General features: G+C 36.2%; 1 protein-coding gene across 2 annotated transcripts in view; it reads right to left on the bottom strand.

The window, feature by feature from the left end:
• The window catches only part of DOCK4 (dedicator of cytokinesis 4), a gene marked incomplete at both ends in the record, with an annotated part of 231,610 nt that overhangs the window by 35,627 nt on the left and 181,178 nt on the right, over window positions 1-14,805 (bottom strand). The window contains 6 exons of one of the 2 annotated variants that reach the window (XM_080361118.1): window positions 139-165; window positions 5,412-5,497; window positions 7,003-7,151; window positions 9,277-9,335; window positions 9,992-10,092; window positions 11,651-11,726. In XM_080361118.1, the coding sequence (XP_080217244.1) occupies window positions 139-165; window positions 5,412-5,497; window positions 7,003-7,151; window positions 9,277-9,335; window positions 9,992-10,092; window positions 11,651-11,726 (498 nt within the window). The remainder of the gene's footprint in view (window positions 1-138; window positions 166-5,411; window positions 5,498-7,002; window positions 7,152-9,276; window positions 9,336-9,991; window positions 10,093-11,650; window positions 11,727-14,805) is intronic. The other variant, XM_080361119.1, reaches the window with a different exon arrangement.

Genomic DNA, 14,805 nt, shown 5'->3' with positions numbered 1-14,805 from the left:
GTTTATTTTTAACTGTCACTATGACAACCACTCCGCTTTTACCATTACCTTAATACCTTGGCAACATCACATCTTCGACAGTTACGTTTCTTTTACAAACACCCTCCCAAGAAGCACAATTTGCAAACAATGTCTTACCTAGGATAAGGACCAAAAAGTGGAATTCTAGTCCAGGAAGCATTGACAAAACAAATGATTTTCATATTAGCTGCATCAGGTTAAAATATATCCAACACCTAATTTTCAGAATATATTAATATCCCAAAGACTTAACAGAACTCTTACATAAAATACATTAATTTAATGCTGATACTTCAGAAAATGTGGAGTTTAAATATGTACCTAGAAAAGAATATTTTTCAACTCAGCATACCTTCTCAATTGGACCTCAACTTTTTTAACAAAGGTTTTTCCTTCTCTCCCCTCTAATATTTCAGTACGCATGGAAGTTAAGAACGGGGAAGGGATTTTAATAAGATTATTCCCCCTCTACACTTAATGTTTCCTTCTGAGAACTTACTATCATGCACATGTAAAATTCCATTAGCTTAAATCATCATAAGTTTCATTATTAAAAATCATTGTGTTGACTTCCTACACCAATGTGAATGCAGATTACAAATTTGAGTGAAAAGATTTCAAAATGGTGTTGTAAGGGGAGATGTCAGTAAAATTATACTTAATATTTCTTTCTGTTACAGGCCTCTGATTTTCACTGCTTAAGTTTATCAAATAGTAATCATTTGGGGATGGGTTTCCAACATTTCCTCTCTGAGACAGCACAACAAATATTTCTCTACAAAGTTGTGTCACTTTTATGCTTTGCTGCAGGACCTCAGATGGACGACATGTCCACAGAGATATTTTGGCAGTCCACCTGAAAAACACACTCAGGTATGGTTTACTTAGAAGTCTCTGAAAATTGCCACATCCATATACTCAGAGCTTTTCAGAGAGATGTTAATAGCATCTCTGAACCTTCTGCCTGCAGTGGGCAAGCTGTCAGCTCCACTGACCTTCATCTATACTGAGCATGTTCAGTCCCATAAAACTCCCACATTTAAATTTCACCAACCATAGAACAGTGCCCAGTAACTCCTACATGCCAACTGCACTAGCGATACGCTCCAGCTCTGTTCAGCTCCGTACATACACGGAGACGCCGCAGATGCAATTCTCCAAACTAATTTGACCTAAATGAAGCTGTGCTCTGATGAAAGCAAGGAGGAAACACTGATCTTCATTGTGCACCCTTGTATCGGTCTTAGACTTACTACTTTGCTTTAGGAGGCAATCAGATGCCATTCCCCCACATTCAGAGACTGGCAGAGATAGACAACAAGGCCATCCTTAACCAGAAGAGGCTGAAGCACTAACCTGGTATCTCTGCTTTCCATACAGAATACACAGGCTGAATTCTCTTTTAAACCCCTTATGTTCCTTTCAATACAAGTTTTTGTGTCTAACAAGAAATAAGAGTAGAGCCTCTTACATTACTAAGCACTGATTACTGCACTGATTTTTTCTTTCTGCTGCCTTTCAACTTTGTGTTTAACAGGAACATTTCACAGCCTAAATTCATAAAAATAATTACCTACAGTTCCCACAGAAAAACAGCAGAATTACTTCTCTTTTTAAATAGATGGCTTTCATAGGTATTTGACTAATGCACGTTCTTTATAAATGTATTGGCATATTCATTATAAATATACAATTTCTACAAATGGGTTGTATAGATACATTCAAAGTACTTATTTAAACTGACATCAATGACGTCAGTTGAACAATTTTATGACTTGTTTTCTGATGCTTGCCTCCCCCTCTCCACCACAATGCACAGAACAAACACTCAGAATGAAAAAGCTACTCATATATATCTCTTGGCTTCCTCATGGTTATGTCTAGATGGAGTTAAATTCCTTTTACTTACAGGTCCCAAAGCATAGCCAAGATGCTAAGTTCTACAAAGCACTAAGGGGGATAAAGAACACAGAGACACAATGAAAATGCTTCTGCCTTATCCATGCTACTATAGGCTAACATCTGGGCTCACCTGAACAGCTGTTAGTTTTGGTGTTGTTTTTTGTTTGCTTTTTAACCTTGGGTTCCCAAGAATAAGAGAGTGGGGACTCAGAGGATGAGAGCTCTCTAGGGATGAACACCAGATTTAGAACTAGCCCTAGATTCAGGCTAGCCCAACAATGCAATAAGTGGATTTTATATGGCTAAGCCCCAGAACTATCCAGACCACTGACTCACTGGAATCTAATCCTAGAGGTGCCTTAAAATATCTGGATGCCTATTTTGGAGTACAAAGTCCTCCAGCTATAGCCAGAGGTTCCCTCATCTAGTCAGATGGGTCAAAGTCAAACTTTGCTGCAAAAGTTCAAAGAACAGTGAAGAGATACTCAAACCCCATGAAAATATTCAGAAGGGCTCTAAAATACTCAGTCCAGGCAGAGTTTAATGGGCTGGGCAGTGCTGAATTCAGCCATGCAACTGAGGGAAGAAATTAAGGCCGAAGACAGCATATGAGCTGTAGCAGTCATCACTTTTATTCTAACAGCTTCAGGGCTAGAAAAATTGCCCACAAACTAGCAGAGCTCAGTATTAAATGCATAATCAGCTTGAACGTCTGCTCCTTTTTCTTCAAAGAGAAGCCTCGTCGTCAGGCCTCCAATGGAGCTCACTAGCCCAGGTTTTGTGCTTTATTTTGTGTGGTCACCTAACTTCCAAACCTGAAATGGCTTGTGTTAGGCCAGACTGGAATATGGCTACAGAAGTAATAAACAGGCAGCATCCATAGGATTTAGAACAAAGGAGCTACTTGAGTACATCCCTTGGCTTCCAAGGATTTTGTTCCAACTACCAACTGTATAATAAAACAAACTCATTTTCCCCATGCTAATTAACTCTGGAATTCAATTGCCATTTCACAGTGTAAATGTAGATCAGGACACCTTTCATACCACGATTACACTGCATAGCAATTACATCTGGTTTCTCATGATAGCAAAATGTTCACTACTCCATGCTTTGCAGCTCTTCCAATGACAACAGGAGCTAATCACTGAGTGGTCACATTCAAGTCCTTGGAAAGACATTGATTGAAAACAATCAGCAGTCATCTGCCCCCCTGCTTTTGCTATGTCTTTTCATTTGATAAAGATAATTCCATTATAAGCAGTGAATTCTAAGCACATAACATTTTAGGTATGTCCAGGGATGCTTATAATTATCCTTCAAAACAGAAGACACTGAAAGGAAAGATACAGTGTTTGTCTCTGGAAATAAAGCTGATAAGGTGGAAGCTGAGAGATTTAAATCCACTTTCTGATTCAGACAAAATAAACAAAAAGCATGACAAACCCTGAAAGTGTAACACCCACTGCAGTTACTAGAACGTATCTAAAGTAGGTGTGTGCATCCTCTTGGCTCCCAACTGTACCTATCAAAACCAAACCTGCTAAGTTCTTCAGAAAGATCAGGTAATATTGTAGCATTTGCTTTCATTAAAGACTACAAAACCACTGCTTGCTGCAAAACTATATTACTGTCTCACAGCCCTTGGGTACACACCACATCTTCAGCCTGAACAAGTCTGCTTTCGTGCACTGTCTGAAGACACTCTAATATTAGTTAGTTTAAACTACCTATGTAAGAAATAAAAAAAAAGAAATCTCAGGCTAACTGACCCTATCCCTTGCATTTGTCTCCCTTAAACTGTCCATCTGATTTTAATAATTTTCCTTCACATACCCTACAACACTATGTCATCCTCCATTTTAGATTAGTATCTTCTGCAAGCTTTCCTCTTGAGAGGTATTAATATATGGAGTTAACTCAGGCAAAAACATAACTATAAATAATGTTTTTCTTAAGCTGGAAATGAACTTGAGCAGTTGCTCTGAAATTTCCCAGTGAGTTTAAACTTGTTATACCAGAACAGAAACAACAAGTATACTGATGCTGCGAGACATTTTAAAATTGAAATTACTGTGACTATGTCTTCAGCATTTAGATTTATAAAAGGCTCTCACCACTTTTCACTGTATCTTGTTTAACATCCCCCAGTTTAAATCCAACTCAAAACTGTAAAAAAAAGAAATCAGTATCTATGTTTCATACCAATATGCTTTCATATAGAACTTTAAGTTATTTCAGTGACAGACATCCTGATGTATTTTGCACATGAGAATACATGTAGACTTCATTTTATAATCAGAGATTTTCCCCTAATGACTTAATTTCAATGTTAGAATACTGTGTAACTAAAATATTGAAATGATTTTACCTTTTATTATCGTTACTGAGATTATGAAAAATTTCTTGAATAATTACAGGAAAGTTCTGCTTTAGCATACTGTACTATTGTTTACCATTATCCACCCATTTCCATAATACTCTGCCTAATTTCTCTACCCACTTTTGCTTCTGTAAATTATAAATATTTAGGAACTCTATTTTTTTCAACTCAATACAATTACAGATTATTATATGTTTGCTATTCACAGACACTGAGATTTGAATGTTGCTATTTAAGCAAAGACAACAGAGCTAGAACTAATACTAAAGAAGGAGAAATAGGTAAGAAGACATATAAACAAAAAGATCGTGTATTTAACAGTACTAAAGAATACACAGCTTGGAATCCTGAAGATGAACAATACATCTCCTATTAAACACACCAGAAACAAGTTAAATCATCCACTCAGGTGGAACTGAGTTCTGAGGAACAACAGAGAGTTCAGTTAAGTTATTTTGTACCTGTACTCTGTGACAATCCTTATTTCAGTCAATAGGATAACTTATGGGCAGCCTTAGGGACTTCAACATTATTATTATTAGCTTTTCCTATTAGATTTCAGTGATATGTCATTTATTAAAATATACTAAAAGCTTAACAACTAATTTATAAAAAAAACCCAAAATAATAAGAAAGAATATTATCAGAATAAATAAAATCATATCTATCAATCAAGAAATCAACAAGTGACATTACACAGACGAGTACAAGTTTCTGGCAATAGAAGATTACTTACTGAACAGCTTTCTGTTGAAATCTCATGCCTCGTTTTCAAAATGCTCCATTTGAACTGTACCTGGCTATACAATTATGAAGCATTTCTTGCTTTTCTGATTTTAAAATCAGTAGGTAAAGAGAATGTTTTGTGATACAGCAGATTTAGCCTTTCTCAATTATTGCTGTATGCAAGAAATACAGCCAGACTTTACCGATGCCCTACAACACCACTAAATGTTTTATGCCTCAGATTTTTGGGAAAAAAAAAAAAGAAAAAGAAAAAATGAGACTCACAACTGTTTCAAGCATTACTTCTCTACAATGACATTAACATCTGATACAATCATCCAAACTGCAGGAATTAGTGTAAGATAAACATATTACTCACATACTGTTGAAGAGCTCTCGGTATGTTTCGTCACCTTTACCTTCCGACATTAGGCTGTCCAGTTTGTCAATCAGTTTTGCTTCCACCTGCAACATATAAGTGTGGTGTAAACAACTTCTTTTTCCTTTAATGAGATCAGACAAAAATTGAGAGAAGATTTGTTTTTATGTAAGGGACTTTCCTAAATGCAAATCTTAGAATGATTGGTCAATCATGTAAATCTCATAATTCACTTCATCTCTTTGAAGCTGTTATCATTCCCAAGCTTTGTGGGGTTTTCTTTTTTTGGTGTATTTTTTTTCCTTTTTCTTTTTTTTTTTTTTTTTGAGGGAGGGAGCTAATTTAAATTGAGCAACGTGACTTTAAAACTACAGGCTGAGTAGCATTTGCTGCTGCTAAGGCAGCTATCTATTTATGGAGTCAGACAAAAAGCACACAGCCCAAATAAATTGCCTGAATTCTCACTGCAGAGAAAACAACAAAAACCTCATATTTACCAAGCTGTACCCCAGTCTTTATAAATTAATTTTTATAAATGTCTGTACTGTTCAGAACACTTGAGGGCTCAGACTTACTCTCCCAGCCTTCCTTACTTGCTTGTGTATTTGGCTAGAAAACCAATGTACTGCATTTACGTATTAGCTATCGAAGAAACTTGCAGAACATATCTAGTGGCTAATGACTCTTTCAATGCATATTTTAAACTGTATTGATTATAAAAAATACAGAGAGGTGAGGCTACACTGTGTGTTAATATTTCAAACCTCTTTTTTAGCAGTAATATACTAGCAACCACAAATCTAGGGCAAAAACCAAGCTGTTGTCAAGATATTTTATTAGATAATAAATCTACTACAATTTACATTTAAAGTCAAGCTGAAAACACAGAGAAGCAGAATAAGCGGATACTTTCCCTCTCACTCCTTGTTAACATTTCTATGGTGATTTTTAACAATAAGCTTATATATTGATAGTGAAAAGCTACCTACTTAAATCACATGCACTCCTCCGTTCTTAATAGTTTGCTTTGTGTTTCAGATACAGCTCCCACCCTAAGCATTATGATTGCCTGGGTGTAATTCAAATACTTCTGTTTTCCTTCATTTGAAGCAGCAGGAAGGAGGGCACTGAGAAATGGTTTGCAGCAGTCTGAAAGAAGTGAGTGGGAGCTGCAGGAGCAGATGGCACACTTCGTCGTTTCTTCCTAGCCCGCTAAGAAGGTGTTTGAGCAGCAAGAATACTTGGATTCTTAGAGAAGAACATTCCTCAGAAGGACCATCTGATCTTTTTTCATATTAACTGGAAGAGAAGCTAATTGAATCTTATCTAACCAGTAGCCTGTACTGCTGTAAAGTAGAGATGAAAAACACCACAACAAAATCAGCAGATTTTACTCGTTGTCTTCCATTACTAACATGACAGCATTAATTGGAGAATCCTACTACCCCTGCAGAGAGTTAAAAAGGGAAAACCTGGTAATCCTTCTCCAACAGGTCTAATGTTGTGGCTGCGTTCTTCACCCTGAGCCACCAGTGGCTCCTGAAGTGCTTGAATTTCAATCCTGTTTTATAAACATCTTCCCATACAGTACCTGCTTAAAGTTGCCACTTCGCCTTTGCTCCCAGTCCATCATGTCATGGAAAATGGGGATCATTACATTCCTCAGGTCGGGCTGAGGGATCAAAGTCACTTCCAGGAAGGGGCCAATCAATGCTGGAATAAAGTGAAGCTTGTGTTCCCCTAAAATGAAAACAAACACAAACTTGAATGTGAATTGGGTGTCCTGTGAACTATCACACAATTCAAATATCATCTGAAGAATTAAAAAATAGATTATTTTATCTCATGTCCACCACAGCACGGGCTATTTCTCTAAGCCTAGAAAGTGCAGAGAAAAGCTGGAGACAATAGAAGAATATAAGTCCAATATAATTAATCAGATTTCATTATGCAATACTGAGTTCAGAAGTGATAGTGGGTTATTCTGTATCCCAAGTTAGTCTTCCAAAAGGAGAACAAAGAGACAAAAGGACTCTCTGGGCATTTCACTTATTTTTCACAGGTTTGGTTTGGTTTCTAAGCTCTATATTCTTTTGTTTACAAAATGGTTAACTGTCTGATAGTATGTGCTCATCAAAAAGAGGTACTTTAATTTTTACCTATCTTTAGTTTTGTGAGTACAGAAATGGAAGTACATGTTTTGACTGCAGGAAAGGGAAGATGTGACTCAGCTGTTCTCAAAAACAACTTGCTTTAAAATCAGCACTGAAACATCTTCCAATAACTCACCGCATTCTACTTTGCAGAAACCACAAAACTAAGTGCTTGTCAGGAAAGCTGGAAATGGCATACAATGAAGACTGATCATTTAGTTTCAGTTTTCCAGGAGAAAGACTTCTTGTATCTTCAGAATAGGGGGATTATGAATCACCATGCACAGACTTTCCAAGCGGGGAATTCATTTCTGTCCCAGTTTACCTCTGAATATTCCAATGGGCAGTCAGCCCTACCTGCTGCTCTGTTTGGTGCCTGTGTTCGTCCAAAGGAAAACCAGAATTCCCTTTGCTGGAAACATCTTGGGATTCATATCCATATGAAAGCCAGGTGACTGTACAAGGATCAAGGCTTATGATGAACCTTACTGCTAAGGGAACTGTAAAATGCTGACTAGCATAACACCAATTATATGAATTATCCTGACCACAGTACTTAATTTGACAAATTACCAGATGAACTCCATATTGTACCCCACACAACACTATTGAAAGGCATCATGATTCCCTCCTTGCCCACACACTGGGTTTCCGTTCAGCCACAAACAGTGTGAGCGAGGAGATGATGCACACCAAGGTCTTAGCATAGCACACAGGAAGGAGATGAGACCCAGGAGTGGATCCTGGATATACCAGTTTAGAAATATCCATCGTTTAGCCAAATAATTTATACAGATGCCTTAAACCAATACTAAATACTGTAAATAAGTAAAATATGCTACACCACAAATGTTAACAAGATATTAATAAGCAATTATTTCTTATTTTGACTATTTCTCTTTCTAGTCCAGGCTGATCAGAAAGACCATTTTTTTTTTACAATTACGTCTCTTGCTGGGGAAAAGATTTATAGAATTATGATGACAGTATCTCAGTAACCACCAATGGTCTTCATATCTTTAATGAGCCCTTTAATGAATGAACCATAGAATAACTGCAATATAAAGATGACAAATGTAGTGTCCAAATCTTCTACTCAGTTTTGATTTTTCTCCCAAACAACATCTAATTGCATTTCTCTGAGGCTCACACTTTCAAATAGCACATTGCTTATAAATACAAAAATGTTTCTAAGTTTATACCCAAGCATATATTTTTCTCATGTTGTCCAGCGTGTCATTTACACATCAGTCACTAATTTGTTTATGCTTTTATATTTTAGTGCAACTAGGACTTAGGGGAAGATTTGATGCAAATCCAGCATCTCAAGAGAGCTTCAGAATTATGATTTATGCCTGTTCCCTAAACTGTCTGGCAACAGAACTGAAGTTGTGAACATAAGTATATTTTCAGGCATAATAATTCTGCCCAAAAAGAGCAATACTTTCTTTTGTAATTTTCTCTGATGATACACTTTCAGTTTTCTTTGAAGAAACAGGGATAACTCAGATACAGATCCAGGTTTAGAAAGCTGAGTTTAGCTATAGAGAACTGAACTACAGATGACCATGGTTTTACTAAACTTGAATCAAGACTTCATGGGAACTTGGTTATCAATAACTCTTCTATTGCTGGCAAGTGTATTTAATAGGTGAAGAAATAATAATTGTTTTTCATTTTATGAACGACTGATGGGGTGTTTAATTACTTACCTAAATTTTGCCACATGCTGAAGATTTCACATCCCATTGTTACCCGCATGTCACCATACCTGAAATGTATTAAAAAAGTAAAGCAACATAATAAAAAAACACTTAAGAAAATCAAGTCCATATGCCATTCTGTTAAATTGTTAAACGAAGTGTCTCATTTATAGTCCATAAAAGACTACTTTAAAAGTGATGTTTTCTTCCGAGGTTTTGCTCTTTCTATTGTACCCAGCTGCAAGTGGATTCCTAAATCCAGGTTTATTTACAGTATTGTCAGTTCTTTCTAAATGTTACACATCAGTAACAGAGCTGTGATGCAAAAGGTATTTTTTGCAGCAATATACTGTAGTTCTCTGAGAGAAAATAATTTTGCTCTAGCCTAAAGAAATACACTTAATTCATACAGACAACAGTGCAGTGCCTGGCAGGAACACCTGAACCAGTCTGAACCAGCTTATGCACAAACTGCAAATCAGTGTTGGCACTCCTGCAACATGGGTATTTTGCTCCCAAGACCTGAACCAATTTGGGCACTTCTGCAAAGGCGCTACCAGCTCTGAAGACCTACACAAAGGGCCAGAACCAACTTTCACTGTAGTCAGAGGAAACGCCGTTACCACTATCTTTTTGGTTAGACCTTCTTCCAACCCCCCATGTCTTCCATTTTGAGAAGTGCTTGATCTCTTACAGTATTCTAGAAGCTGATAGCAGTACTTACTTTTCTAAAACCTTTTTCTTCTTGGAAGGTGTGAACATCTCCAGTTGCAGACATAACTGGTTTATAAAAATGACAGCAAGAAAAAAGTAGGAATCCCAAATCTACAATAAGCATATGGCATTTGGTTATTTCATTTTCTCAGTACCACCATTTTATGACCACCCAAGATGCAAATTTTCAAATCATATCACTTGTTTCTGTCTCAACTAATAAATTATTCACACCATTTTTGACTAAATTTCTTTGCATCCAAATATATTTTTCACCAACCCCATAATGTTCAGCAGAAATACATCTATTTTACATATTCTACATCTCTTAAATGTAAAGGTTTCAGAGTTGCAAATATTTTTCATCCCTCCAAATCAGAAAACTTTACCTTCTAAATTTGAAAACTTCTTTTTTTTTGTATATTTAAATAGAAGACTACAAAAAGTTATGCCTTTAAGTCCAAAACAAAACAAAAAATTCTGACACCTCAAAAGCAATTACATAATAGAATTGCCATTTTCTGGCCTGTCCTCCTTTGTAATATTACTTGCAAGTCTCTCTTGCTGCAGGCTTCACTGTACAAAACTGAAGCCAGTTTTTTTTAACATATTGCAAAGATAAAAATGTTTTGTGCACATCCTCTCAAATCAGATGTTGAGTCTTCTACTTAGAAGATTTGAAGATAAATTTAAATGTAAATTTCAAATACATTAAAATAGCCATTATTGTAACCCATTTTAGATGCTCCATGGCAAGAAGATGAGGAAGTGTAGGGGGAGCCCTATTCCAGACACTGCAGTTCTGCATGATAGTAATAACATCGCTAAGCAACTTTAAGGAGCACAGATGCTTCATCTACAGGTAGTTCATCTATCAGTTTTAGCCCCTCAACTTGCGGAACTTCATAAAGGATAGGCTTCCTCATGGCCAGTTATGTCAATTACATAGATCTGCATTCCTGCCAGCCTTTCTAACAGGCGTCCACAGCATCCACAACTCCGCTGGAAGTCACCAGGAGCTGGCTGTCTTCTCCAGGAAGGAAATTCTGCACTCTTTATGATGAAGCAATTAGACTAAAGTCTTTTTGTTGGGCAGAATATTTGTTCAGGTTTCCATGGGAATGGCTCTTTTCAGACATGTTCTTAGGTCTTCTCATCTGAATCCTAAAAGCATCATTCTGTAATTCACAGTTTATCATCGATGTCACGTCTCACTGTATGAGGCACGCACTAACATCTTCAACTACATTCACCATGCAGTATCATAGTTTTCCAATTTTAATTATGCAGCAAGTTAATCGGTCTTGAGAGGGATGACAGAAATGCAACCCCATATTTTTGATAAATTTGCATCGATTAAAGCATTGAATAATTTTTCTTTTTGAAATAACTCCAAAATTACAAACAATAAAATTCGTCCCTGAATAAGTAGCCTACTGTAAAGGCTGAAGTAACAAAACGAAAAATAAGAAGAAATTTAGAAAAACCACCGCACTCCTTATTTTTAAGACAGTTCTGCATTGAAGAAAAAATGTATTCTCTGAAATTGCTGATTTAGTATGTGTTCTAGCTGTTTAGATGCTGGAGCTAAGTTTAATAACAAACAACCCAGCCACAGGATAATGTAGCAGCTACTGCATCTATTTTATGTTTGACACGTTTACTCTACCTTGTAATCAAAGTTTTCATTTAAGAAGTTTTTACGAAGGGCATCCGAAAGGTACAAGACGGTAGTAATGATCACACTGGGAAGAAAAGAATAAAAAAGACAGTAGTTTTCATCAAATGCAAATTCATTTTTAGTACTAAGAGCCCAACAATTTTCCAATGAAGAAATAGATGTGGCGTGTATGGTGGCATACTACATTTTAAACATATTAAAGTATCTGAATACTAACAGCACTTATTGACAGAAAACATGCACATTATGAAAAAAAATAGGTGTGATGTAAAGAATGTGTGCTGAAAATAGATGTTCTGTAGAGAACATGACTTTTTTTTCTGCAAATAATGCTGATATCAGATTTAATACACACTTTGTCTTATTAGCACTCGTGTATACAGTTGGGCAATTTGTTTTCAGCTTTCTTGGTACTGAAAATATGTGCATATAGATTATAAATATAAAATATCCAGTAATTACCAATATACAATATTGACAGCCCTCTGGACAATGAGCTTTTTAATGACAACAGATAAATTCAAAACAACATGAGCTCTGCGAGAAAGACCTTCTTCTAAAGATGTCTGTTCTGTATGTGGCAAACAGTCATACATTGCCCTACATTGACAACTGCCTGAATTTTATTAATCGACCTTAGGTAAATATATACAAGCAAAATCCTCTCACAGTGGTTGTCACCAGAGTTCAATGAGTCTTCTCCATTGTAGCAACCAAGTTCAGTACGGAAACAGAATGTGCTTAAATATTACTTAAATATAATTCAATGATTCAACACAAAGCTAACCTCTGCAGCACTTAGGTCTATCAACATATTTAGTCAAACCAAAAATCCATATAAACCATTACATTCTCTTTGAAAGTAGTCAGGAGAGGATGGTTACGGGGGAGGAAAAAGAGAAACATAGAATGATCTTTTCGCTGTCACACTTATGTATCTTACAACAATCAACTGTTTGAAGACCTTCTGAGAAAAAGGTTATATTTACACATTTCATTTAATTACCATCTACCTACTATTAACACATCTAGTAGTTCTTTGAACATGATTCTTGACCTGTATGCTGTTACAATGCTAAAATTTATTTCCCCTTCCATACTTTGGACTTCATTTTTTACTATTTTTGTAATGTATTTAAGACAAAATTTGTTTTATTAAATATAATTCTACTAATATATTAGATATAATAACAGCTATATATATTTTTAAGAGTATAATATTTTTCATCTTCCCAACACTGAAGAATTATACTTTAACCAACCCACCTAGGAAATAAACTGTATTTTTCTTCCAGCATTATCGTCAGTTTTCAAGTTTATAAATACAAAATGGCTAGGTATCATTTAGCCTATTACTAGTCCAAATGTTTGCTTCCATTTCTGTACTTTTAAAATTGCTGTCCCTGCCAAACTTTACCTTCTGATTTGCTGTCTCTGAACACCTGTAAGAGCCAAGTCGGAGACTGTTTTTAGAACACTGCTTGAGTCTTAAGTTTCATTCATTCCTAGTTCAATTTCTGAAACATCATTTTAATACACATTATTTTCTCAACAATTATACTACAGCTTTTCTATCCAAGTCTTGTTCCATTTTTAACACTCATTTGTATAGTTTACTCGACTTTTCCACCAATGGGGAGTTACACTGTGTGTACAGCACACCCAGTTGCAGCAGGTAAGACAAAGTGAAATGGTAACGAACTGTAATATAAGCAAAGCTAAGAATCAAGGTGTGGATAAGAAAGTCCTGTCATTCTTGTTATCATGTATCATTTAATTTACAGACCATATGTTTCACAAAAATTGAAAGTGTTTGCATGTTCCAGGAAGATGTTCTGATAGAAAAGGTCAGTTCATCGGAACTACTGCTATGCAGAATTTCAACCTAAGTCCAAAGTAATAAAACCCTGAAAAATTGTACACAAGCGAAAATTCCATAAGATCTCAAGAACTCCAACCATATTGCCAAGTTTACATTACGTAGTTTTGTTTATGTCTGAGACAATTCCTTTCTTGCCACATTCCATCTGTGGCAGGTGAAACTAAAGAGAAAGACCTGCTTCAATTCTTATGAGAAGATGATTAGAGTAGAAATCTTGGATGCAATTTTAAGAATATCTTCCCAGAATTTTCCTGAGATAACAGAATAACTGTGGTTTAGGCATTTCTTGCGATAGGCAACAGAGTTCAGGTTTTGTAAGCCAAAGATATGATATGGATTAGCTGATAAAATGCATGTCTGTAGAGTGAGAGTGTGTATGTTGTAGATAAAAAACCCTCAAAGCATCAGACTGAACACAGAAAGATGAAGCCACTGTTTTTGATCCACAATCTCTTATTCTGAATCCACAACCAACTGAAGTCAGGTAGGACAGAAAATACTGCTAAGGTTGGGGGTTCTCTGTCCTCTTTTCCTATGAAAAATGTAGGTTCTATTAAAAAAAGCAAAAATGCAGAAAGTAGAGACAGCAGCCAGGACAGATGGACAGCTGCCTGATCCAGCATAATGCTCACATTCCAAGTTGCTTTCCAGCCAACAATTTCCAAACAACAACAACATTTATTTAAAATCCACTTGAGTACCAAACTAGAAAACATGGAGTTTGTGACAAGACTTTTCTTCCTCTTACCGCCTGCCACAGGTTTGCTCAGAACCACTCACTCTTTTACAGGAGAAAAACCTCTGCTTTTGGCTACTAAATTATTCTGGGCTCATATACACAACGCTAACCCAAGGTTCAGTCAGGGCATTTTTGACATTTTGGCTTTTCGATCAAATTTTCACAGCAAATCCTTCTGCAATAACCTGTTTGAAAAAATCAAAGCATTGCTGAGAAGTTCAACAACTGGTTTGCTGCCTGGACTGTACTCCGGCAACCTGGCTTTTACCAGGGCAGCCAATGGTAAAAACCTAAAGCTTCCTTTTGCCATTCTGATATGGACAAAAATATAACATTAGATTCTCAGTTCATCCTTCGCTATTTCAGAATGAAATCTTCCCAAGCACAGAGGTGTTTGAACAGAAAAAAAAAGCTTCTTTTGTATTTCATAAATAAATGAAATAAACCTACAGTCACATGTGCGTAGACACCTATTGTTATATGTATATAAAATTATTCATACATGCATACCTATGAGTATAT

The sequence above is a fragment of the Nesoenas mayeri genome, assembly GCF_963082525.1.
Source record: "Nesoenas mayeri genome assembly, chromosome: 1".
Taxonomy (NCBI): Eukaryota; Metazoa; Chordata; class Aves; order Columbiformes; family Columbidae; genus Nesoenas; species Nesoenas mayeri.
The sequence above is the reverse complement of the archived record's forward strand: the minus strand, read 5'-3'. Positions and strand labels throughout refer to the sequence as shown.